The sequence below is a fragment of the Macaca fascicularis genome, chromosome 12 (genome assembly GCF_037993035.2).
Source record: "Macaca fascicularis isolate 582-1 chromosome 12, T2T-MFA8v1.1".
In the NCBI taxonomy this organism is placed as follows: domain Eukaryota; kingdom Metazoa; phylum Chordata; class Mammalia; order Primates; family Cercopithecidae; genus Macaca; species Macaca fascicularis.
In genome coordinates this window covers 85,433,680-85,461,170 of record NC_088386.1, presented here as the reverse complement: position 1 = coordinate 85,461,170, position 27,491 = coordinate 85,433,680, and the positions used below count along the sequence as shown (strand labels likewise).

General features: G+C 36.6%; 1 protein-coding gene across 18 annotated transcripts in view; it reads right to left on the bottom strand.

The window, feature by feature from the left end:
• Positions 1 to 27,491, bottom strand: part of PMS1 (PMS1 homolog 1, mismatch repair system component) — a 92,301-nt gene that overhangs the window by 63,486 nt on the left and 1,324 nt on the right. For 17 of the 18 annotated variants that reach the window (XR_006691102.3, XR_012421303.1, XR_012421304.1 and 14 more), the window contains 3 exons: positions 22,419 to 22,570; positions 18,106 to 18,288; positions 8,017 to 8,119 (listed from right to left, as the gene is read on the bottom strand). Coding sequence is in view for 14 of the 18 variants with exons in the window: in XM_045367397.3 (XP_045223332.1) it covers positions 8,017 to 8,119; positions 18,106 to 18,288; positions 22,419 to 22,550 (418 nt within the window). In the remaining 4 variants the exon portion in view is untranslated. Of the gene's footprint in view, positions 1 to 8,016; positions 8,120 to 18,105; positions 18,289 to 22,418; positions 22,571 to 27,491 lie in introns of those variants that run through there. The other variant, XM_074009581.1, reaches the window with a different exon arrangement.

Here is a 27,491-nt window from a genome sequence, read left to right as displayed (position 1 = left end):
TATCTCCAGCTGGCTATCCTCAAGGTATATGAAATCAACTACACTCAGGCTGGAACTCATTATCTTCTTCCTTGGGTTGGATACTACACCTAACCTTCCTTTCTCATATAACACCAACATCCAATTGTTTCCAAAGGTAGCTACTACAGATAGAATTGATTCTTCCCTCTACTTTTTACTGCAATATTGCATAAGTCTTATAGGTCTATCTATTCTATCCTAGAAGTCTCTCTCCAATTTATGTCAAGTCCTTTCCCTCCCCTCAAACCCTAGTAGTTGAAGACAGTATCTTAAAGACAAAATTTATAGTAGAAAATACCAGTTAATCTTGTAAATAACAGAATATTAACCCTAGCAGTTAATTTTGTAAATAACATGATATCAATCCTCTGCCTAAAATAAATTCCAATGGCTCATAATGGTAAGGTACAAACTACGTGGTATGATATAAAAGGCCCTTCATAATCTAACACCTACACTACCATTCCTTTTTTTTTTTTTTTTTTTTTTTTTTGAGACGGAGTCTCGCTCTGTCGCCCAGGCTGGAGTGCAGTGGCTGGAGCTCAGCTCACTGCAAGCTCTGCTTCCCGGGTTTACGCCATTCTCCTGCCTCAGCCTCCCGAGTAGCTGGGACTACAGGCGCCCGCCACCTTGCCCGGCTAGTTTTTTGTATTTTTAGTAGAGACGGGGTTTCACCATGTTAGCCAGGATGGTCTCGATCTCCTGACCTTGTGATCCGCCCATCTCGGCCTCCCAAAGTGCTGGGATTACAGGCTTGAGCCACCGCGCCCAGCCTACACTACCATTTTCTAAGCTAAACCTCCTGCTTCTACTACTCCAAAATCCTCGCACTGAATTCTGCCATGTCATTCTTAGTACTCCATTTTATATGCTTTATTTACTTTTTAGCTATGTAACTTTGTATTGCTTTTAGTGGTTACTCTAGAAAGTATAACATATATTCTTAAATTATCAGTCTACCTTGATTACCGTGAAATAAATTATATTTCACAATGTAACAACTTTATAATAGTGTACCTCATTTACTCTTACCTTTTGTAAAGTTTTTGTCATGCATTTTACTTTTCTGTGTGATAAACTCCACAATATACTGGTTTTGTTTTTGTAAAATGAATTTTTAAAATACTCTGTCTTTCCATTTTTTCCACACATTTTCTAGTGCTTTTCTTTCCTTCTTGCAGATTCAGACTGCCATGTAGAATCATTTTCCTTCAGCTTAAAAATCCTGTTAGTATTTCTTCTAGTGCATCATGGGAGATTCTCTGTTTTATTTGTATGAAATTGCCTTCACTTTGTACTCATTCTTTAAAGGGTATTTTTACTGGTTATAGAAGTCTAAATCAAATTTTGTTTTTTGTTTTGTTTTGCTTGAGACAGAGCCTTGTTCTGTTACCCAGGCTGGAGTACAGTGGCATGGTCTCGGCTAATTGCAACCTCCTCCTCCTGGGTTCAAGCGATTCTCCTGCCTCAGCCTCCCGAGTAGCTGGGATTACAGGTATGCGCCACCATACCCAGCTAATTTTCATATTTTTAGTAGACACAGGGTTTCGCCATGTTGGCAAGGCTGGTCTTGAACTCCTGATCTCAGGTGATCCGCATGCCTCAGCCTCCCAAAGTGCTGGGATTACAGGCGTGAGACACCACACCTGGCTGAAAAATTTAAATACTTAAAAGATGTCATTCCATTTTCTTTGGACTTCTATGTTTCTGATGGGAAGTCAGTTGTCATTATTTTTGTTGTTCCTCTGAATTCAATGTATTTTCTACTCTAGCTGCTTTTAGTATTTCATGAAAGCTGTAAATAGCACCACACTTTTATGAATCTCTAAAAAAGAAAAAACATTTCCAATTAAAGTATAATACACTGCCTTAACAACACTCCTGTCCAACACATTACTGGTTTTCAGTAATTCAATTATGATGTGGTTAGCTGTGGTTCTCTTTATTTTTATTCCACTTGGTTCTGTTCACTGTCTTTGGTATGTGGCTTTGTATCTTTTCAAAAATCTTGGCACATTCTCAGACATGTTCTTTTTTTAATCTTAATTTTGTTATTAGTTCTTTCGGTTGCTGTTGTTGAAGACAGGAGTCTCACTCTGTTGCCCAGGCTAGAGCGTATGGCACAATCTTGTCTCACTGCAACCTCTAATTCCTGGGTTCAAGAGATTCTCCTGCCTCGGCCACCTAAGTAGCCAGTTACAGGCATGAGCCAAAACACAAAAAAATTGGGTAATTTTTGTATTTTTAGTAGAGATGGGGTTTAACCATTTTGGCCAGGCTGGTCTTAAACTCCTGACCTCAAGTGATCTGCCCACCTTGGCCTACCAAAGTGCTAGGATTACAGGTGTGAGCCACCGTGCCCGGCCCTCAGACTCTTTTTTTTTTTTTCTTTTTTTCAGATTTTGTTCTGCCCCATTCTCTCTCTTGAGATTCCAGTCACATGTATGTTAGACCATTTAATGTTGCCCCACAGGTCTCTGATGTTCTTTTCCCATTCTACTTCTGTGCTTCTGTTTTATATCATTTTTATTGACCTGACTCTAATAAGTCCATCCAATTAATTCTTCAGACATGGTACTTTTTTGTTCTAGAATTTTCATTTAGTTTTATAGTTTCCATTTCTCTGCTGAAATTTGCTACCTACTTACCAATTTTGACCATCGTTTCTTCTAAATTCTTTAACATAAGTTTTTTTTTTTAAGTTTTTGTCTGTTAATTCAAACATCTGGGTTATTGGTGAGTTTATTTACACTATATTTTCTCTTGATTATGGATCCCATTTTCCTTTCCTCAAGTCTCTCAAAATTTTTATTTTTGCCAAACATTGTGTACAAAAGAACAATAGATACCAAAGAAGGAAATATTTTCTCCCAGAGAAAGTGTTTTGTTTCCTGCCAAGCAGGTAGAGTGAATAATATATCTCTTCAAAGATAAACTCTAGGAGTTTATCTGAGTTGAAACTTTTAGTTCCAGTTCAAATGTCTTTGGTTTCAAATGTCTTGAACATGGAATCAGGTCTCTCCTCTGGCTTTAAGATTCTTCTTTCTCTAGCTCAGTCCCAATTTTCTTCATCACTTTTTACTCAACAAAAGTCCTGCTGAGATTCAGTGTGAGGGTTGGCCTAGCTCTGTTTGAGGATCCCATACTCTAATCTGTCATGTCAGCCCACAAGTGGATATTAAAAGTTCTGCAGGTTTCTCCTAGTACCATAAAAGATCCCTTATTTATAGAAGGCTTGCTCCTTTATCCACCTATGACTCAGTTAATGCTTCCACCGATGCAAATGGCCACCAGGCACTTCTTTTCTAGGAAGACGTAGTCTCTCCCGTGAGCTTTGTCCATTTAAACTTTTCTGTGACACAGTTCTTCAATGAGTTTAAAGACTACAAATTTTTAAAATTATGGTTTTTTCCCCTCATTGCTATGCAGATAGCAATGGTCTCTTGAAAATCTGTATCCATTATTTTTCTCTTGCCGAAAGGTTACACTCCATGTCTTATCTATCATCTTCAAACTCCTACCATCTTCCAACTCAAACGTCATCTTTTCTGAAAAACTTGCTAACCTTTCTCTAGGAAGTCAGTGGTTTCATTTTGTCATTATTCACTCACCTGTGTTCCCCACTAGTCAGTAAGTTCCTAGATGACAAATATAATGGCATGCACTGTAGCTCTAGACAGAAGGAAGACAGAAATCACGAGGGCAAAATATAAATGTATATATGAAAGTAAAAAGAGATATCTGTTGATTTTTAAATATATGTTATGTATCTAAGATCACATTATACCTAATCTGTATATTGATAAATTATTGCTTCAGCACCTAAAAATATCCTCTGAAAGTAAAATGAGAACTATTATTATTATTATTTTGAGATGGAGTTTCACTCTTGTTGCCCAGACTGGAGTGCAATGGCACAATCTCAGCTCACTGCAACCCCTGCCTTCCGTGATTCTCCTGCCTCAGTGGGATTACAGGCGCCTGCCCCCACGCCTGGCTAATTTTTTGTATTTTTAGTAGAGACAGGGTTTCACCATGTTGGCCAGGCTGGTCTTGAACTCCTGCCCTCAAGATCTGCCAGCCTTGGCCTCCCAAAGTGCTGGGATTACAGGCGTGAGCCACTGTGCCCAGCCAATTGAGAATTATTAATGAGAATTATATGTCTAAATAAAACATACTTATGGAAAATCTTTTCTGATTCTAAATGAACCCTGCCTCAAAAAGCAAAAAACAAAAAAACAACAAAAAAAACCCAACAACAACAACAAAAAGAAATGCACTTCCTTGAAAGTACCAAGTAATATTGGCCAACAATAGGAAGGAGGCCTCATTACACTATCATGTTTTACAAGAAAATCATTCAGCTCTCTAACTTTAGCACATCCTACAAACACCAGAATTAAACTGCAGTCTTGTAATATGCTCCCTGTTATATTTTTACATGACCCTATGGTACGCCATTTATTATAATGGCAGCTATTTATATTCCTAATGTAAAGGTATGGTTAGTTGAATATATCAGAAAGTTTTCTTAAAATATTTAAGGAATAAAAGTTCCATTCTTAAGATGAAAAGATATTTTAATATATGCACAATCACACAGTAGGAGTTTACAAAGAACATGATGTTCTGAAACTCTAGTAACAGCAGCAAAATGATCAGAGCCCTTTAAATACTACTTTTGATATATAAGAAATTTCTACGGCAGAGTACTGAGAGATGTTAAAAGAATTTGACCAGGATGGTAAACCAATTTGGAAAGCTTAATACTGATTATCTAGGGTAAAGGGAATATAGGTGATGACAGAAGATGACAGGACTAAAGCTAATAATTTACTCCATGTTCTTGGTACAATAATTTAAAAGATAGACTTATTTCTCTTTTTAGTTTAGAAAAACGCTTTAAAATGGAAGTGAACAGAAGGTAAGGGCAACTTAGGGTGGCATACTGTTAAACACATAAATCATTTTAAATGGCTGAATTAATCCATAAAACAAATATACACCTAGAAAAACCAGAGCTGGAATTTCTAGTAACCTAGTTTTAAACACTGTAAAATATGTTTTTTAGGCTGGGTGTGGTGGCTCATGCCTATAATCCCAGCACTTTGCAAGGCTGAGGAAGGCAGATTTCTTGAGGTCAGGAGTTCAAGACCAGCCTGGTCAACATGGCAAAACCCTGTCTCTACTAAAAAAAAATACAAAAATTTGCCAGGCATGGTGACACACACCTGTAATCCCAGTTACTTGGGAGGCCAAGGCACAAGAATTGTTTGAACCTGGGAGGTGGAGGCTGCACTGAGCCAAGATCACACCACTGCACTCTAGCCTGGGTGACAGAGTGAGACTCTGTCTCAAAATAATAATAATAATAAGCCCGGGCAACAGAGTGAGACTCTGTCTCATAATAATAATAATAATAATAATAAAAAAAAATGTTTTTTAAAGGGGTAACAAATTTTCCAATACCTAAATAAAATTTTGTTGTTAAGTTGTTCTTGTACCTACAATTATGCCACCCACAGGTATCATTATATCAGATGACATGAAGAGTAAATGCTAAGCAGGGATGTTCACCTCACAGCAGAAATTAGTCCAAGAACCCTACATGTACAGGTATAAATTAGGATGGTTGAACTGTAATTTTATCTTACGCAGAAAATATTTAAATGGAAGCTAAATGACAGCTGGTGAAATGTGAGTATGTGATTCAATCACTCAAAAACTATCAGCACTAAGTCAATATAAATATAAAAGGCTTTTGAAAGTGTTTGTAGATATATATAATATGTCCATCTAGGACAACTTAAAATTAAAACTTTGACTTTCTGCTGTTTTCCTAACCAATCAACTATAATTCGGTGAAAAAACTGAGTTATGAAAAGCAATTAGTAGTTTTGCAACTACTGATCTTCTAAGTATTTATTCTTGTTTCTTGAGATAAAAGAAATATACTAAAGAAAGTAAAGTTCATTTGTTGACTACAGAAATTCCTTAATATGCATACCTGGTCTCACTTACTTAAGGTAGAAGACTGAGGTCAGCAGGAAAAGGAAAATCAACAGCAAAAGGGCAAAGATCAGATGGATTCCATATCTAAGGATTGTTATTTCATAGTTCCCATGGAGATGAATAAAGAAAAGCATGAGAAGTATGAGTGATGCAAAACCATTGGCCATCCAGATTAGACCAGTCACTACTAAGATAAAAATAAATTCTTTTAAGTTTTATAAGGCAACTAGATTACTTCAAAGTACTCTACTGGATAGCCACTCAAATATCTCCTAATGGTTTCCTAATTTGAACGCGTAAGAACTGGGGTCAGAGTATTTCTAGAGAGGAGCCATATTTTAAAAATGCCTTTTCTCTGTCTTAACCTTTGATATATAGTAAAAGAATTATAATCTATTATTTTTAATTAAAACCTATATAATATTTGTATTATTCTACATCAAATAAAATAGCTGTTAGACTTGAGCTCATTTTCATTAACTGAATAAATGAGGAAAAAATGTGCATTGTCTTAGGAGTTTCTATTAACTATTTCCTTTATGTGGAACAAAAATATCAATTCCTAATGGGCAAAAGTAATCAGTAATTAAGCTAAGGATTTACAAAATAAGAGAACAAGTGAGGGAATCTGGTACCAGTATTAAAATATAAGAAATTTATATTTTATACATGAAATGAACACAGAAGTCTTTTGAAAAAAAAAAATCCAATAATTTAACATTAAAACTGAAGAGAAAAAAAACACAGAAAATATACAGGATGTACTTTGATAAGTTACAATGAGGGAACACAAAAATTAAACATGAATTTACAACACAAATTGGAGAAGGATAAACAAAACCGACAAGTCCCTTTTCAGATCTAATAATTATTTTGAACATGACTCTAAAGAGGTGATAGCTTTAATAGTCTCTTAATCATCCCATTACTAGAAATTACTAAAAAAAGATTAAAGGAAATATGTGAAACTGAAGCCTAAAGAGATCTTTTTTACCCTTGTAAGTAAATAGTTTTTAGAGAAATTTAAAAACTTATCAGCTGAACGTAGTGGCTCACATCTATAATCTCAGCACGCTGGGAGGCCAAGGCAGGTGGATCACTTGGGCTCTGGAGTTCGAGACCAGCCTGGGCAACACAGCAAAACCCTGTCTCTACTAAAAATACAAAAATTAGCCAGCTACGGTAGTAAGTACCTGTAGTCCCAGCTACTCAAGAGGCTGAGGTAGGAGGGTCACTTGAGCCTGGGAGGCAGAGACTATAGTGAACCAAGATGACGCCACTGCAGTCCAGCCTGTGTGACAGAGTGAGACCCTGTCTCAGGAAAAATAAAATAAAATAAAAAATAAAAACATATCAATTAAAATGTAATAATATTACATAAAAGTATATAAAACCCCAACTACATTACAAGTGGAAACAATAATACATGTATTTGCTTCAAAGTAATATAGAAAGGGAAGAAATGGGTGAGAGTATTACATGAAAGAACTTTAGCAATGAGTTGATAAATTATTGAAACTGAGTGATAAGTACAGTAACTTCTTATGCATGTTTGAAGTTTTCCATAAACAAACACATTTAAAATTATCTATTTAATCATATCTTGATGGTATGGTTTATTACCATTATTACCAAATCAATGATGTATTATATGTTTCAATAAAATATTAATCTTCTTCATATATGAAGATGACACTGGTGATTCAGCACTGGTAAAATAAATACTCTTAGTTTTTACAGAAGAGTAACTAGTCCACGGAAGTGTCCAGTCTCTCATACAGTTCCTTTTCAGAACAATGGTAAACATTTAAGAAATCGGTGGCTAGAATAAAGGGTGAATGTTTACTTGGAAGTTAACTAGCCTTAATCAGGACCAAGCCCAAAGCAATACATTTGTATTCATGGAGTAACTTTCTCCTTTTTTAAAGAAACAATTAAGACAGAAAAGGTAAAGAATGTTTGTATACAAAGCTACTTTCTTACCTTGACCAAGATGTGAAGGTTTCTGAGAAAGTATGTGGCCACTGCCATCTAAAACATACTGGGTGCTAAAATTATCAGCAGCCGTCCTTGTTGTAATTAAAACCTGGGGGAAAAAAAATGTCTAATAAAACTAACACTTTAGATATTGCGATGGGTTCATTAATAAAGATTTGAAATGATTATTGCATAATATATTTACTCAATATTGTATTTTACCTAATAAACATTTGTGACCAGTTCTTTTGTAATATTCCTTAGAGTTACACCAATAAGCAACAGGTCAGCCTGTATTTTTTTACGTTGCAAATTACTGTTTTGAGTCTTTCACTTTCATAAACACTTGTACACAAACAAGTATACCTGAAATGCCATTTGTTCTATGCATTATATGACTTATTGTCTATAAAAGCAAGTACTTCAACTGTATTAAGGGAACTTGTTTTTTAACAGACTATTTCCATAAATTTGTTGGTAAATGAATAGTTCTTCAGTAAAGTGATCATTCCCTCCCCCATCTATATAATGTGTAAAACTGCACTTCTGTATTTCAAGTTTATGGTCCAAAAAAAATTAAATTTTATATATATATATATACAGATATTTTTTCTTAAAACTGAGCTTTAAAGTCATTAAGCATAGATTTCTTATTAATTAAAAAATCTTTAAAACATGTAAGCGTAAGTCAAGAAGACATTTCATTCAGTATGAAAATATTTCCTCAGATGTTAGTCATAGAAATACAAATTTTAAAGTATCTGCCCTCTTTTAAGCTAGCTTCATCCTCAGCTTTCTATTTACTTACCCCATGAGGTAGGTATGAAAGTACAACAATAGTAAAATATGCTACTGTTCGGAAAAAAAAAACAAAAAAAACAGTGGGGAGTGGAGATGCTGGCAAGGAAAGCCTTGGGAAGAAGGTAGCCTCCTCACACGTCTGGTGAGCCAATGATGACCCAAAATTGGGAGTAATCGTTCTTGGCCATCTTTATATGAAGAGCTGAATATTCTAAAGTAAATCCATATAATTTAGACACCAGAATAATCCAACCCCACTGCTGGAATTCATCTGAATCCAGGTGGGTCTATATTTGATGGTTCTGTCACCCTGCCCTAACCAAGCAAATTTACTGTAGGGCCTACAGCTCTGTGGAACATGTTGGTACCATGCAGGGAATATCAGAGCAACAAAAAGAAACGGCTTCTCCAGCTCATAGTACCATCAGAGGACGTTAGATTCTCTCTGAAAATGAAGTCTATGAAACTCCTACTAGGGGCGCTATGTCAAGCTGCTATTACTGTGATACTATCCCCCCAAAAAAGCAGAACCTAAAACAGTTATGAGTTTCTGAGTACTCTTAAGGGATCTACTTCTTCCAAAATACATTCCATGGTTCAAAAGCAGTGTAATTTAGAGCACAGAAAGTACTCGAGATTTTCTTTTCTGGGCCTAATTATTCCACAATTATCCTTTTAAAGACAATTCTACATTTAACCAACTGCTTTTCCAAAATGCCAAGGTCAACTGAATTCTACTTCTCTTCTCCAAAGAACTAGTCACCTGACCTAAAGTTGGTGTCACTGAGCAAAGGCGGCCCTGGAACTCTGAGTTCCAGTACTAACCTTGCCAGTGGCTTCTAGATGGTCCTGAATAAATGATTACACAGATCATCTTTAAGGGAAGGGTGATGATAAGATGAAGATGATGCTAATACTTTATAAGGTTACATGGGATTTTGTTTTAACCACTTCAAAGTATCTTACAAGATATTAACTTGCTCATCCTTTAAACATATATACTCTAATCTAGGCAAAGAAACTGAAGTGCTAAAAAGCAAAATAAGACCTTAGTGCTCATAACGTAACATTTATGTTAAAGTAAAAAAAAAAAAAAAAAAAAAACCCGCTCTTTTCCAACATTAAAATTTTGTCAAATTACAATTTGTAGAATACTATGAAAATTTATTTAGATAGGAAACGCTTTGCGATTCATGGTTAAAGACAGTAAGCATAAAGCAAACACATAAGTGTATCTCATAAATTTATGAAATCCAGTGTGTTTGTTCCACAGAGGAAGGAAAGGGAATTGTATTTTGAGAGTTCATTTCATCACATGACCCTGTGTCTGGAGCAGGAAACTTCTTTTTGGACCGGGCACAGGTTCAGAATTCATTAGCTGTGCAGGCCCTAGCATGTGAGCCTGCAGTAACTCCACTATCAGGAGCATCTCTAACAGTACACATTACTGGTGATTCTTACTAGAGACATTGAGGAATGGTGGCAGAGAGTGAATCTACCGGTGTCAAGAGAAGAAATAAAGAAAACCAGTATTTTAAATGGAAAAGTTTTACAAGTCCTTAGAGAACCTTGGAGGCTATATTAGTTATCAGTTATTAAAAACTGACTCTCTGGTCCAGTTTACTGAGTTTCAAGAAATTGCAGTATATCATTGCAAAATTAAAATTACATAAAAGCATTTAAACTTTATGTTTAATAAAAAAAGAGTTTTTCTTCAATGTTTAGATAAAAAGTAAAGAAAAAACTTAGAATATATCCTGATAATTCTGGTAAAAATCCTCTTGACAAAAATTCATTTAAGGTAATTATGATAAAGTCTTTTGAGTTTTTGGGGGGCTAATTTTTAGATGAAAACTGACACAAAAACGAGTTGAAAACTCAGGGTCTTTATGATTCAGGTGAAATACAGACTTTTGCCTGAATGGCTGAAATGTTTTCTTTTCTGTGTGTGAGTATGCCTGCCTGCCTGTGCAAGTATTGTGCACTAATTAAAGTACTCTGACTGCAGAACTTGTTCTCAGATACCCGCTATGGGGAGCCTAACAACAGGGAGATCTTGGCCCTGGTTTTTTCCTTTCAACAGAGTTCCATCACCTGTGAAGAAGCTGCATTTAGGAAGCAAAATATTATAACTGCTTCAAAACTTCCCAGACATATTTTGACTAAAGCTCTTCCATCGCAGCTATAAAAAATATAGGAGACAGCCCTACACTGTGGAAAAGGAGTCAGGAGTCCTTGGCTTAGAACCATCATAATGACACTAGGGGCTTCCCCTGGCCCTTTTATAGCATGTGGGCCCACAAATAAGTGAGTCCCAACTTCCATCTTCAAAACAGAATGACTCAGCTTCTCATTCTGCTCCTCCAACCCCTGGAGACTTAACGTGATGTGATATAAAAACAAACCTACAGATCCTATATTATCTCATCACAAAATTATGTACAGTTGACCCACAAGTTTGAACTGTGCAGGTCCACTTAACACACAGATTTTCTGCCACCAGAGACAGCAAGACCAATCTCTCCTCCTCTACCCTTTCCTTAGCCTACTTAACATGAACACTTAATGAACAGCTGCCACTTAATGAATAGCAAACATATTTTCTCTTATAATTTTCTTAATAACATTATTTTCACCAGCTTACTTTATTGTAAGAATACAGTATATAATACATGTAACATATAAAATATGTTATCTTCCGGTCAACAGTAGGCCAGTCAACAGTAGTTACGTTTTAAAGGAGTCAAAAGTTACACGTCAATTTTTGACTGCATGGCGAAGTGGTGGCGGAGGGGGAAGGGAGTGGTCTGCACCTCAACTGGGTGATGTTCAAGGGTCAACTGCATAATGAGTTTGACAAGGTGAGAGTAACATTCAGTACATTCTAATCATTTAAATGGTGGATGAATGAATCCATAAATATAAATGTTATGCAGAGGATGACATTTATTCTTCTGAGAGAAAAAAATGAACTAACACTACAGAATGAAGACATTTGGTGGGAATTAGAAGGAATTTACCTATGAATGGCTACTACATTTTAGAAGGGATTTCCCCAAAATGTAGAAAAGTATACATTGAACGCTGAGGGGAAATACTATTTGCAAAGGGGAATAAGCAAGTCTAATGATCTTATCCAGCTGCATCCTACTTTTCACATACAAGTCCAAGTAGAAATAACTTGCATGTGTATGTACACAATATTCAAGACATTATTTGAACCTCATTTGATAAATTAAAAAAAAAAAAAAATTATCAGAAAACTTAATCTGACTTTGGCCTTTGGCCAGGTCTCCTATTCAAACACTCAGGATTTAGAATTAGGCTTCTGACTCCTACTTCAGAATCTGCTCTTTAAGAAAAAAAAAAAATTTCTGTATTTCTAAAACCAGCCTCCATATAAAATCCAGTTCAAAAATGTTGTTAGTTTCTTAAACATTTCTTTGATAACATATATAAACTACCACCTAAAAAGAAATATATTTTATGGTTTTTATTATGTGATAGAAATAATATATACAAATAATCTTTATAAAAATTTTTATGAGAAGGTCAAGACAGGATTTTTACTATTTCAACTCAGTTACTGTGCTTAGTAATTAGTACTAGTAATTAAACACTGAAGATGACAAATTTCTCAAAAGTATTGCTCTACAAACAATACATTTCAAGAAGTTATGCTTGCCTTTACAATTTTAAAGAAAACCATTACCAGTAAATGTGTCAGCTGCTGATATACTCATCACAGATCATGCAAGCAGTAATTCCATTTTAAAATACCAATAGCTGGCCGGGCGCGGTGGCTCAAGCCTGTAATCCCAGCACTTTGGGAGGCCAAGGCGGGCGGATCACAAGGTCAGGAGATCGAGACCACAGTGAAACCCCGTCTCTACTAAAAATACAAAAAATTAGCCGGGCGCGGTGGCGGGCGCCTGTAGTCCCAGCTACTCAGGAGGCTGAGGCAGGAGAATGGCGGGAACCCGGGAGGCGGAGCTTGCAGTGAGCCGAGATCACGCCACTGCACTCCAGCCTGGGCAACAGCGTGAGACTCCGTCTCAAAAAAAAAAATAAATAAAAAAATAAAATAAAATACCAATAGTTTACTCTGTCAATATAAAAAGAATGCCTGCAGGGCACAATGGCTCATGCCTACCAGCAATTTGGGTGGCTGAGGTAGGAAGATCGCTTGAGGCCAGGATTTTGAGCCCAGCCTGAACAACAGAGTGAGACCCTGTCTCTATGAAAAATTTTAAAAATTAGAAAACAAAACAAAACAAAAATAATGCTTTACTCCTTTGGACTGTTTAAGGTTGGAAGTTATTTTATAATTGACAAATTAGGAAAACTGATCATTCAAGTATATAAAGAACACAGAATTAGATGTATTTTAGATTTCTCCAGTCAATTCTGCTGACAGTCTAAGTTAATTTTTCTTCTTAATAACATTTTAAAATAAACAGAAAGTAATGTCAACAACTAGAGTTATAGGTGATGGCTGTTTAATAGTGTGCCCAATTACGTATCAATCTACTGAGCCTAGGATGGTTTACAACCCTGTGACTTTAAAATTATATGCATCAATTAGTTTGGTAGATAAAATAATCAAATTACTAATTTTTATTGCATTCACTATAATTTTCATCTAAAAAGTTTCAAAATAAGCCAGTCTTGAAAATATATTTTTTCTATATGTGAAACTTCAATTCTTTGAGTGACAAGGAATATTCATTAAGTTTAAAAAATGAACTCCTTTCTCCCAAAAAGCACCCATTAACTCTTACTTAAAATATTTATTTTTAAATGTAACTGACTTCAACGAACATCCTGTTTTTCTCAAATACTATTCACAGTCCTCCCATATAAGTTTCAACTCACCTACTCCTAACAACTTATCTATTGAACTTAGCAATGCAGGCCTGGGTATATTTGTAAATAATTTAATATTTAATATGGAGGTATTTTTAAACTTTATAAATACATTTGTAATCATGCTAGTAAAGAGGTAATATAACCTACCATGGAAAACTCACTACTGAAAGGTATGAAATTAGGACTGAATTCTGGGCTTTGCCTTGAACACACTATGTATCCCTGAATAGGTTACAAATTTCATATTTCACTGTGTACAATTCCTCTGAAATCAACTACCTAGCGCAGCACCCTGTGTGCAGTACACAATGAACATTACTTGAGTATGAGAGACAGTGTTTTGAAGTTGAGGTAAGAAGACTTGGCATTTGGCTTCAAAAGACCTCAGTTTCCTCATCAGTACTATGAAGAGACTGAAGCACAGAAGACCTACATTTGTAGGCTGGCTAATCCATGAAGCTCATTTTGAGATGTAGATTAGTGAGCGGGCAGTTTATTGGTGGGTTCTCTGGGATGATCGCCAGTGGGCACAGGGCAATGTTGTCCTGAACCGGGACCTTTATAACCCCTCAACCAGTCACTGGATTCATTGGATGCAGGTTGCCCTGCATGACTTGGGTAAGGCAGCTCTCTTCAGCTGCAATAAGGGCAAGCTCCAGATGGAGACTCAGTGGTGAGTCACCAACACTCTTGGCAGCTGGGGGCTGACTGCTCAGTCCAGAAGTGGGGGATCTAGATAGTGTACCAGGGTCCCCTACTACTATAAAAGTTCCTTCCAGCTAGCTCTGTATTTCCTTTAGTTTTCAGGTACAATCAAACCTAAATCATCATCAAAAACTCTGTGCCAAAATAATACATACCGTAAGATTTCATTTATATCAAGTTCAAGAATATAAAGAACAAAGCTGTGCTGACAGGTCTGAACAGCAGTTACCTCTGAGGAGTACTGACTGGGAGTGGGTATGAGGGAACCTTCTGGGGTTCTGATAACGGTCTAAATCTTGATCAGGAGTATACATATGTAAAAATTCATTGTGTTGTTAGTGTAGGTGTGTGTGTAAATCATACACACACACATCTATATGTGGTTCTCCCAAAGACTTGTAAGAAAGGAAACTCCATAAAATACTGTTAATATTTTCTAATATAAATGCTTGGCATTGCAAACATTTTTAAAAAAAACTTTATAGTTTTCCACTATTGTGATACTTTGACAATTCTTTTGTAATTCTGATGAGCAAAATTATTTTATTTATACTCAAGGCCACTTGAGTGCCTCAAAATAAAACAAAGACAAAATGATAAACTTGCCTATCAAGTGGGTTTAAGTAATCAAATAAGGAAACAAGATAGAAAGTGACCAATGGAAAAAAAAATACAAAACTGCCATCTAAACTCAGAACTACAGTGAAGATTTGAATAAATCATACGGCTCATGTAAAACCTATTTCTAAAAACCAAGTATAGTGCTGCCACCTAGCAGGCAAAGCTAATTATGACCAATTTCAGCTCTGAAGGGTTACATATATCTTGCAGAAAATACAGAAATGCCAAATTACCTTTTTTGACAATAATCTACCAAATAAAGCGTAAAGCCTATCTGTCAAGTCTGAACAACAGTTAAAAAAAAATCAAATACTTATGCTCTAAAACAAAAAAAAAAAATGACTTCTAAAGTAGTCACTGACAGCTAAAGCATACGAGCAGGTTCAGAGGTTCCCTGGTGCAAACCTCATGCAATTTTAAAAACAAACTCTTCGTACAAGATCCAGAGTTGTGGATTCCCATTTACAGTCTCGGGGAGAAAAATGAATAATGTCCAGTTGAACCCTCTAGTCACTCTTCCCCAAAATCTATTTGGAGGCTCTGTGAACTCTAAATAAAGCGAGTGCTGAGGAAAATAGAGAAATACATAGTGTGCTAGATTTTGGACAGCGGTTTTAAGAGTACACGTAACAATTTCCCTTTAATGATGTCTAAACATCTGGATTCTAATAAGCAAGGGCCCCCAGTCCTCTATGCTCCAACAGCAAAATCTCCCACTTAAACTTCATCTCCTTTGCAATTTTTCTGGCCTACTTAAGACATGATGTTACACAGCCAGAAACGCCCAAAAGTAAAAAAACTGAACACAGATGTTCACCAATTTAACAACAGTGCTACTTAGGATTTTTTGACTTTACAGTGGCGCAGAAGTGATATGCATTCAGTAGAAAGCAGTGGACACGCTAGCAATGCTGAGGCAGTGAGCCACAGCTCCCAGTCAACCATGTGAAGATGAGGATAAACAACAGAGCCTCTCCAGTGTCCTATGTTGCCAGATAATTTTGCCCAGCTGTAGGCCAATGTAAGTGTTCTGAGCATGTTTAAAGTAGGTAAGGCTAAGCTGTGATGCTCAGCAAGTTAAGCATATTAAATGCATTTTCGATTTACAATATTTTCAACTTACAAAGGTTTAATCAGGAATGTAATCCCCTCATAAGTCAAGCAGCATCTGTGCTGAGCTGGAATCATAGCCACAAAAAATGGAGAAAACCTACACTACCTTATGCCAGCACTTCAAAAACAGAAGGGCTGAGGGAAGACCACAATGAACCTAGAGAATATATCATTACTCCTGGGAAGACTGGACTACTGAACAGATGTCCAAAGACCAGAAGGAGAGACAGCAACAATAGCTCATGTCTGTGTCACTTTTCCAGAACAACAGGTATGAAGTCCTATCATTTTACTGTACTGGAACATTCTTGCCTAAATAGGGTCTGCCAGCCTAAGCACAAATGAAGGATTTTTACACGGCTACTGGGCAAATTTCAATAGCTCAAGAGACCCTCACAATCACTCTGTCACCTGGCACATAGATATGTTACACAATAAGAGCCCAACATCCATAGGGTAATAGTACAGTACAAAAAAAGCAGTACAGAGTCATGTAATCAAACACAACTGAGATAACAGAAATGAAGAGATCAAGATTCCAGATGGGTTTTGCCACAAACTAGTTATAAGATCGGGGCAGAGGCAGTGTAGTATAATTTGTACTATGCAATTGAGTGTGCCAAGCACTGAACTCAGGAGAACATAGACACTGAGCACCTAACCCAGTCAGAAGGTTAAAGTTCTTAGATCCAATCTGCCCTTAACTAGGTAGGGTTTAGACCAAGTCAGTTCACATCTCTAGGGCATAATCTCACTAACTGAGATTAGAGTGGTATTTCCAAAGTGTAGTCCACAGAACAAGCAAACAAACAAAAATGATATGCTTTCTCAATAAAAGAATTTCATGGTCAAGCAGGTATAGGAAAAAGTACCTATATAAACTAACCTTAGAAATTTACAATGTGCTTGAACATAGTAAAGGCTCTGAGAAGTGCTATAGTTAAATATCCGTTTAATTTTCTTAATACAATTCACAATTTTTAAATGCAAAACACACTTTGCTCCTCCTCAAAAAATTAAACACAGAATTATGATATGACATAGCAAGTCTACTTCAGGGTATATACCCCAAAGAAGTAAAAGCAGGGACTCAAACAGATACTTGTACACCAATGTTCACAGAAACATTATTCACAATAGCCCAAAGGTGGGTGAAAGTAACCCGGGTGTCCACCGATGGAAGATCAGATAAACAAAATGTGGTATATACACACGATGGAATATTATTCAGCCTTAAAAAGGAAGGAAATTTTGATGCATGTTACAACACGGATGAACCCTGAAGACACTATAAGAGAAATAGGCCAGATACAAAAGAACAAATATTTTGAGTCCACTTAATTGTGATACCTAGCATAGTCTATTTATAGAGACAGAAAGTCGAACAGTGAGTATTAGGGGACGGGGAAAAGGGCATCATTGTTTAATGGGTACAGAGTTTGAAATAATGAAAACGCTGGGGAGATGAATAATGGTGATAGATACATGACAATGTGACCATAGCTAATGCCACTGCCACTGAATTGTACACTTAAAAATAGTTAAAATGATAAATTTTATGTTATGTATATACATATATTTTTTGAGACAGAATCTCGCTCTGTCTTGCTCAGGTTGGAGTGCAGTGGCACGATCTCGGGTCACTGCAGCCTCTGTCTCCCGGGTTCAAGCAATTCTCCTGCCTCAGCCGGGACTACTACTACAGATGTGAGCCACCACACCCAGCTAATTTTGTATTTTTAGTAGAGACGGGGTTTCACCATGTGGGCCAGGCTAGTCTCAAACTCCTGACGTCAGGTGATCCACCTGCCTCGGCCTCACAAAGTGATGGGATTACAGGCATGAGCCACCTTGCCCGGCTTATGTTATGTATATTTTACCATAATAAAAATAATTAAAACCATACTTCACCAAATACCGGGTTAGTTTTAACTGTAATATTCAGTGAATATGAAATCACTAAAATAACCAACATAATTACTTTACCTCAGCTACACAACAAATTGATCCCAAGGCTTCTCCACGAAAACCGTAAGTTGTCAAATTTTCAAGATCTTCATGACTATTTATTTTTGAGGTGTAGTACTTCATTGCCATTACAGGTGCATCAACAGCCTTGATACCCTCCCCGTTATCTCGCACCTCAATTTTATCAAATCCATAGTTCTCCTAAAAAATGTCAAAAAACACTTTCAGTATGTAAAAGTATTAAACTGTTATCACACTTAGAAAGAAACACAAGTGAAAGAATTTTGACATTTATTTACTTTTATGAAAGCATAGCACTATGGATATAAAACATTAAATTCTTTAGCTCTACTAATTTCTAGTTATTATGCAATGGGCAACTCCCTTGTTTTCTCTGGACACAGATTCAACTGTTGAATAAGGAGGTTAGGCTGATTTTTAAGGTTTCTTTTCACTGTTTCATTATCATGGGTATTTACAGTATACAATAATTTATGTTTACACTTGACTGAAAAAATTCTTCTGAACTACATACACCTTTTGTATCTATGGCCCCCAAACAAAACAAAACAGAACAGAATTCCATCAGCAACAAAGTAACACATGTTCTAGTCAGGAAGAACCTAGCAAGTATCATTATTCAACCTGATTTTTATTTATTTATTTTTTTTGTTTACTTATTTTGCTTTTCTATGGCAGGAATCAACCTGATTTTTAATACTTTCTCCCTTACTGTACATATAAAAATCTTTATGTTTACTACATTATAACTTTTTAAATCTTTTTCTGCAAACAGCCATCTAACAGGAAACTGCTGAGAAAACACATCTAATTTGGCAACTACAGTGAGTTTTAATCGAAAAAAAATCAAGACTTTTTTTTAGATACTTTGTCACTCAGGCAACATACAGTACAGTGGCATGAGCATAGCTCACTGCAGCTTTGAAGGCCTGGGCTCAAGTGACCCTCCCACCTCAGCCTCTTGAGGTGCTGGGACTACAGGTGCATGCCAGGGCCTAGCTACTTTTATTTTTATTTTTTGTACAGGTGGGGTCTCACTTTGTTGTCCAGGCTGATATCAAACTCCTGGCTCCAAGCAATCCTCCTGCCTCAGCTTCCCAAAGTGCTGGAATTACAGGTGTGAGCCATCATATCAGACAACGAAAATTTTTTCAAAATCTCAATTCATTGCTTAGTTTTATATTCTAATACTAAAAATATGCAAATATAACAAAAACAAAATTTAAATTCCCATAGTGATCATACTTTCTATGAACACCATATTCTAAATTTGGTAGCCAACTTCCATAATAAATAAGCCTGACTTTACTCCACAAAGTCTTACGTGTATGACCATAGATGCAAGTTACAAAGGGGGAAAAAAAACTTTCTATAATTATACTGACTCTGGTATTTAAAATAATATCACATCTTTTTAATAACCTAAAATGATATAATACTGTATATGTCAGCAATTTTTAGATAAATTAGATATACAAAACATAGGAGGGAGATGCGTAACATTTTGTTCCTCACACCTCTCTCAATCTAAAATTAAGTTTGGCTGAGTGCAGTGGCTCATGCAAGTAACTGCAGCACTTTGGGAGGCCAAGGCAGGCAGATCATTTGAGGTCAGGAGTTCAAGACGAGCCTGGTCAACATGGTGAAACCTTGGTCTCTACTAAAAATACAAAAAATTAGCTGGGCGTGGTGGCACACACCTGTAATCCCAGCTACTTGGGAGGCTGAGGCAGGAGAATCGCTTGAGACCGGGAGACAGAGGTTGCAGTGAGCTGAGATCACACCACTGCACTTCAGCCTGGGCAACAGAGTGAGACTATCTCAAAATAAATAAACAAATAAATAAAGTTAAGTTTACATTCTGGGAACAGTCTTTCTTCTTCATTTTAAAGAAAAACCGGGCCAAGTATGGTGACTCATGCCTGTACTCCAGCAATTTAGGAGGCTGAGATGGGCGGATCACTTGAGGTCAGCAGTTTGAGACCAGCCTGGGCAACATGATCTCGAAACCCCATAATAAGAAGACAAAGATTTGTTTAAATGTTTAAAATTGTATCATCATGTTTAATTAATTAAGAAAACATATCTAGTCAGGATAGCTATTATACCATAAAACCATAATGAAACAGGTCTTATTATGTAGAGCCACACATTTAAGGTGTGTATCTTAAAATTTTACAATGCAAATACTGGTAAATGTCAAGAGACTAAAATTTACAGGCAGATTAAAATATTTAACTTAGTTTATACAGGACTTCTGTTGGCTTTGTAACACTATTTTAAAAACCAGTTTTTCTTTCAGAAATGTTTAAGAAAAGGACGTTTGCCTGCCAAAGATTCTTAAGTGAAGTCTGTCAAATAAAACTATTTAATCCTGTTTAATTATTATCAATTATACTCTAATCAGACTGAACTGACTACACGAAATGCCTAAGAAAAACAAACTGTCTTTCTTTGGGTTTAATATACTTTTTTTCTTGTTTATAAAGCTTAGAGTGTATTAAAAACAGAATACAGGTTTGATAGAGTAGAATGGTTCTCAAAGTGTGTTCCATAACCCACCAGCATCAGCATCAATTAGAAATTTACTAGAAATGCAAATTCTCAGGTCCCATCTAGACTATGAAGTTCTGTGAGTAAGGCCCAGTAACAGTTTTAACAAACATCTTAAGTTATTCTGATGCATCCAAACATCATGAGAACCACTGGCACAGACAGAAGATCAAGAACGGGTTTTAGAGTCAGAAAGACCTGGATTCCAGTCTTAGCTCCACTACTTACTAATTATGAGACTTTGGGAAACTTCTCAGAACATTACCTGTAAAATGGGTATAGTATGGCTGGGCGCGGGTGGCTCATGCCTGTAATCCCAACACTTTGGGAGGCCAAGGTGGGCAGATCACCTGAGGTCAGGAGTTCGAGACCAACCTGGCCGACATGGTGAAACCCCGTCTCTACTAAAAATACAAAAATTAGCCAGGCATGGTAGCAGGCGCCTGTAATCCCAGCTACTTGGGAGGCTGGGGCAGGAGAATTGCTTGAACTGGGGAGGGGGATTGTAGTAAGCTGAGATCGCGCCACTGCACTCCAGCCTGGGCGAAAGAGCGAGACCCAGTTAAAATAAATAAATAAATAAATAAATAAATAAATAAATAAATAAAATGGGTATAGTAGTTACGTCACAATGTTTTATAAGAAGTGATTTATAAGAAAGGATTTTATTTTCACACAAATATACATACATATAGTATGTCCATCTCATAGAATCTTATCTGGTAGATAAGAAAAGGTTAGGTCCCTTTCCTACAAATATATTTCTTTCTTTTTTTTTTTTTTTTTTGAGACGGAGTCTCGCTCTGTCGCCCAGGCTGGAGTGCAGTGGCGCAATCTCGGCTCACTGCAAGCTCCGCCTCCCGGGTTTTTAGGCCATTCTCCTGCCTCAACCTCCTGGGTAGTTGGGACTACAGGCGCCCGCCACCTCGCCCGGCTAGTTTTTTGTATTTTTTAGTAGAGACGGGGTTTCACCGGGTTAGCCAGGATGGTCTCGATCTCCTAACCTCATGATCCGCCCGTCTCGGCCTCCCAAAGTGCTGGGATTACAGGCTTGAGCCACCGCACCCGGCCCTACAAATATATTTCTATCAGCATTATTTCTAGTTCTATACCACCAGAAACAGCATAAATATCTGATAATTAGGAGATTTTTAAAAATGTATTCTTATATTCAATCAGATTTATTTACCTTCCTAGTAGGTACTAGGTACTAGCCAGGTATAGAGGACACAAAAATGAATAAAATAGACCATATATCTACGTGTTAGCAATTTAGAACAGGGGAACTAGTCATGGAAACTAATTGCAATAAATCATAATGAGTGATATAGGCCATATTTACTCAAATGATTTAATATACAGAACTTATATTTTAAAATGTGAAAAAAGTAACGAGAAATGGTTTGAAATTAGATTAGATGGAAAAAATAAAATGCAAAAGGAAATATTTAAAACAAAGAAACATGAATAACCAATATTTGTAGAAAATACAAAGAAAGAACATGTTTTTTGTCTCAAAAACATGTCTCAAAAAAACAAAGAACATGTTTTCTTTTATATTTCCTTTAGCGTTACTATAATGTTAATTTAAATTAAAATTTATTTTTAAGGATTTACTCTTAAGACAAAGGGTCCAATGTCCTAAGAATAATTTACTGGTGTAAAGAAATAAAATAAAGGTAACAGTTTAAAGAGAAAACATCTGTCCAGCCCCTTTTCTTTGTCTTAAAGGTATCTGGGTTCTCAAGGATACTCACCAGTTTAACATCTATGCTTGTGGCACCAGCATCCAAGGAGTTTTCAATAAGCTCTTTTACAACACTGACAACCGAAGTGATGATCTGAGAACTTGAAAGGAGTCGAACTGTTGCCGCAGGCAACTGTTTCATTTTTGCTTTTAACAAAACAGCTAGAAGATAAAAAATGCAACTTGTAAGAATTGTTAAACATTCCTGACCAACAGGACAGATGGCAATAATAATGACAGATGATAATAGATCATCTTCACTGACACTTACTGTATGCTAGGCTCAACTGCTCAACTGTTAGCACATACAATATTAAGTGTTCTTCCTTTTTTTTTTTTTTTTTTTTTGAGATGGAATCTCACTGTCACCCAGGCTTGAGTGCAGTGCCATGATCTTGACTCACTGCAACCTCTGCCTCCCAGGTTCAGGCACCCCTGCCTCAGCCTCCAGAGTAGCTGGGATTACAGGTGCCCGCCACAACACCTGGCTAGTTTTTATATTTTTAGTAGAGACGGGGTTTTGCCATGTTGGCCAGGCTGTCTCAAACTCCTGACCTCAAGTGATCCACTTGCCTTGGCCTCCCAAAGTATCGGGATTACAGGCATGAGCCACTGCGCCTAGCCATAAGTCTTCTTACTATTACCCTTTGAAAACAGGTGCCATTATCACCTCAATTTTATAAAACTACTAAGGCACAAAGAAATTAGAAAACTTGTCCAAGGTCATCCAGTTATTAAGAGGCAGAGCTAAGGCAAGTCCTTCAACATTTTCTCTATTGATATGTAATATATGAATACATATAAATGCCTACGAATAAAAATGACCAAAAATGGGTTCAAAAAATCCACAATATTCTGCCACAAGCATCTAAAAAAAAAAGTCCACAGTAACATTAGAGGAAGAAATTGGTTTTTTTCTAATTTCTTCCAGGACTTTCGTGTGACTAATTATCATCATCAATTCTGACTTTTCTTGCAAACTCGAACCCTGTATTTCCAACTGCCTGCTGAAATAATCACTAGCTCAAACTCCAGGAATAATTAACCAATCCCTACCCTAAACCCATGACTTTCCTATAGGAATAATCCATTCACCCTGACTCAAATCTAATCAACTCATAAATCCTCTCAATTCTTTTCTCAGTATTTCTCACATTTAGTTCCCAATATAATTTCCTAATTAGCCTCAATGACTCTTCACCTTTGGTCACCCAGTCTATACTGCCGTTAACTAAAATGATGATTACAATAAGAACAGCAACTACTACATTAAATATATAGTATGCTAAACATTGTGCTAAACACCTTACATATGGGATTGCATTTAAACCTCTAAACCATAAAAAGTAGGTACTATGTATAAAAATTAGACTTATTATTATGGCCATTTAAGAGGCTGAAAGCTGAGTAAGTAACTGGGCCCAAGAACTTCTCATTTGAGATTTTTATTTCAAATCTATTTCCTTAAATGTCTGTGCCAACTATATCTTGGTCCAAACTCATTACAGTGGATCACTGAAAGCTCACAAATATTGGAATCAAGACATGCATGTTCTAAAAAGATTTCTTAAAAACAAATGCTGTGGTAATAACTGAATAATGAGAACAATTGTGCTATAATGAGTGTAATGTTGGCTGAGAATGACCAAGCGATAATACAACTTTGGGAAGTGGATGACAATCAGTTATGTGCTTTACCAACAGTCTCATTTAAACATCATTAGTCATCCATACATTCTGATGAGTTATAATGTCTTTTTCAATCACTGAGCTCCTTCAGAGTTAGGATTACTGTTAATCTGAACTAGTCTCATACCAGACATGTCAGATAACTATCCTCTATATTATTCTGCCTACATTATTTTAATCATGTGGCTCCTCAAAGCCAATATAAAGCTCAAATCTCTAAGCTGGCATTTGAGGTCCTTTATAGATCCAACCTGCAGATCCAAAATCTGTTGGTAACTGGAAATCCTTTGTTCAAACAAACAAAAAATCCAAAAATGTCCTATGGAAATTCCATCTGTAAAGCATGCAGGGAGGGGGGTGCTTTTTGCATCTTATTGCCTAATTACAGAAAACATTACAGGAATAAAAGCACAAGCTTGACAACATGCAACATACAATTCCTCTATAGGATCAAGATTTTATCGGACCAAAAAAATGTCCTATTTGGATACATTAGATTACATAAAATATATTAAAACTAACCTTTAAAAAAATCTGTTTAATGTGACTACTAGAAAATTTAAAATGACATATGTGGCTTATAGTTCCATTGAACGGTGCTGGATAGAGCAGTAGTTAAAATGGCAGGCTCTGAAATCACACTACTTTGGTTTTATCCCAGCTCTTACACTAACAGGTATATCACACTGAGGAAATTAAACTCTCTAAAATGCAATCACCTAATCCACAAAATGGATCTAATAATGATATAGTATGATTGTGGTGAGAAGTAAATAAGGTAGTATATATAAATAACGTATTACAGTGTTTGGCAAATAAATGCTAAAAACATCCCAGGGTACTGGGACTAAATTGAGCTCCTCTAAACCCCTAAATGAACAATCCCCCCACCACTAACCCCTACCCCAAAGGGGCTCACACATTAGGCTTGGGTTCAAGAAGTCTTCTACCTTACCTAGGAAATCCCAAGGATCTAAGAAAAACACTGATCAACAAAACTTTAGGGTATAAACCTAGACTGACTCCTTCTGAGCAGTCTTAATCTCATCATCTTTGTCTCATTCCCTGCAATACCTCATCTACTACAATGACAAATCCAAAATCTTTTTTTTTTTCAAATCTCTATAATTTCATGCCAATATTCCTCATCCTTCTAGTTTACTAAGATCATGGCAATTCATAGCATGAATTCTATCACACTTTACCCCATCCTATTGTGTCCTCTGGTCTTAAGATGTCTGCATCTCTTTTCATACTCTTCTTCCATGTCATGTCATCTTTCTTCTCTCCTAATTGCTACAGTTTGAATATTTGTGTCTCTCCCAAATTCATAAGCATATGATATCTGTATTATCTCCATTTTATAGATTAGCTGATTGAGTTTTTGAAAGTTTAACTTTCTCAGTATTATATAGCTGTTAGTAAGAGCTAGGATAAAACCAAAGTAGTGTGATTTCAGAGCTAGCCATTTTAACCAGTACTCTATCCAGCACTGTTCAACAAAACTATAAGCCATATATATCATTTAAAATTTTCTAGTAGTCACATTAAAAAAGGAACAAAAAAATGAAAAAGTGAAGTTTAATTATGTATTTGGATAATCTAATATATTCAAAATATCAAATATCACTTTATCCTATCATCAATGTAAATCAATGTAAAATATTATTAACTGTAAAGATTAAATTGTATAATTAAACCTACTATACCCCTGTCCTGAATTGCAAAACTTTTTTTTTTTCTGCTGTACAACTTTTGAATGTAGGATGCCAGGCAGAACAATCAAATGCTTCACTCATGGCAAGCCCTTCACTTCATGAATATTAATGAAGGACCACTAAATATAATTTACCAGCATCTTTCCTATGCTAACGCAAACGTTAGAAAAAATATCCTCCTTCTCTTTACATACATAATTTCAACTGGCTTCCATATTATCCTCCAGCTCACCTGTATCTCACACTTTTTTCTGAACTTTAGGGCCTTACTTCCAACTACCTTCTAAATACCATCATTTAGATGAGCTGAAGGCAACCTAAACATAACATGTCCCAAACTGATCAGAGAATCTTTCTCTAACTTTCTTTTTCTTTTTGAGATGGGGTTTCAGGTTTTGCGCTTGTTGCCCAGGCTGAAATGCAATGGGCAATCTCGGCTCACTGCAGACTCCACCTCCCGGGTTCAAGCAATTCTCCTGCCTCAGCCTCCCGAGTAGCTGGGATTACAGGTGCCCACCACCACACCTGGCTAATTTTTTGTATTTTTAGTAGAGTCGAGGTTTCACCATGTTGGCCAGGCTGGTCTTGAACTCCTGACCTCAGGTGATCTGCCTGCCTCGGCCTCCCAAAGTGCTGGGATACAGGCATGAGCCACCAAGACAGAACTCTAATCAGCTTTCTTCCTGTATTTCTTGTTTGATAATAAAAATAATAGCCAACATAAGAATTATATATATATTATTCTATTTAATACTCAAAACAACTCTATGAATTCTATCAACCTTTATCACCAAATAGGATTTAAAGGCATGGTAACTTGCTCAAGATCACAAAACTATTAAGTGACAGATGCACACCTTGGCACGTCTGACTACAAAGCCCATGCTCTTAAACACTTTCCATACAGGCACATAAAGCAAAATTAGAAACCTTGAAGTCATCCTAGAAATTCTACTCACTCTCTACATCCTGCCACCCAGTCATCTCTCCCCTACTATCTAGATCTCACAGTTTCCCAAACTAGTCCTCTCCTCTTTGTACTGCCTCCATTCAGCCTCTCAAACTTACTCTCCTGAACTATTGCAGTAACCACCTAATTGATATTTTGACTCGAATCTCAACCACTATAGGGTTCTTTCTGTATTTAAATTTCATCATGTTGCTGCCCCACTTAAAATTTTTATAAAGGTTTCCAACTGCCAACCAGGTTAAGTACAAACTTCTTAACAATTGGATTTTTGCCTACTCTCCCAGTCATCCCATCATTGCCCAAATGTGCTCTAGGGGGATGATACTGCACAACTTTTTTTTTTTTTTTTTTTTTTTTTTGAGGCAGTCTCACTCTGTTGCCCAGGCTGGAGTGCAGCAATTTCGGCTCACTGCAACCTGCCTCCCAGGTTCAAGCGGTTCTCCTGTCCCAGCCCCACAAGTAGCTGGGATTACTGGAGCGCAGCACCATGCCCGTCTAATTTTTGTATTTTTAGTAGAGACAGGGTTTCACCATGTTGGCCAGGCTGGTCTCGAACTCCTGACGTCAGGTGATCCGCCCGCCTCGGCCTCCCAAAGTGCTGGGAATACAGGCGTGAGCCACCGTGCCCAACCAACTCATCTCTCTTAACATGGTGACACTCACTCCTTCCTCAGTTCACATGGTTCTCTCTCTCTCTCAGCTGACT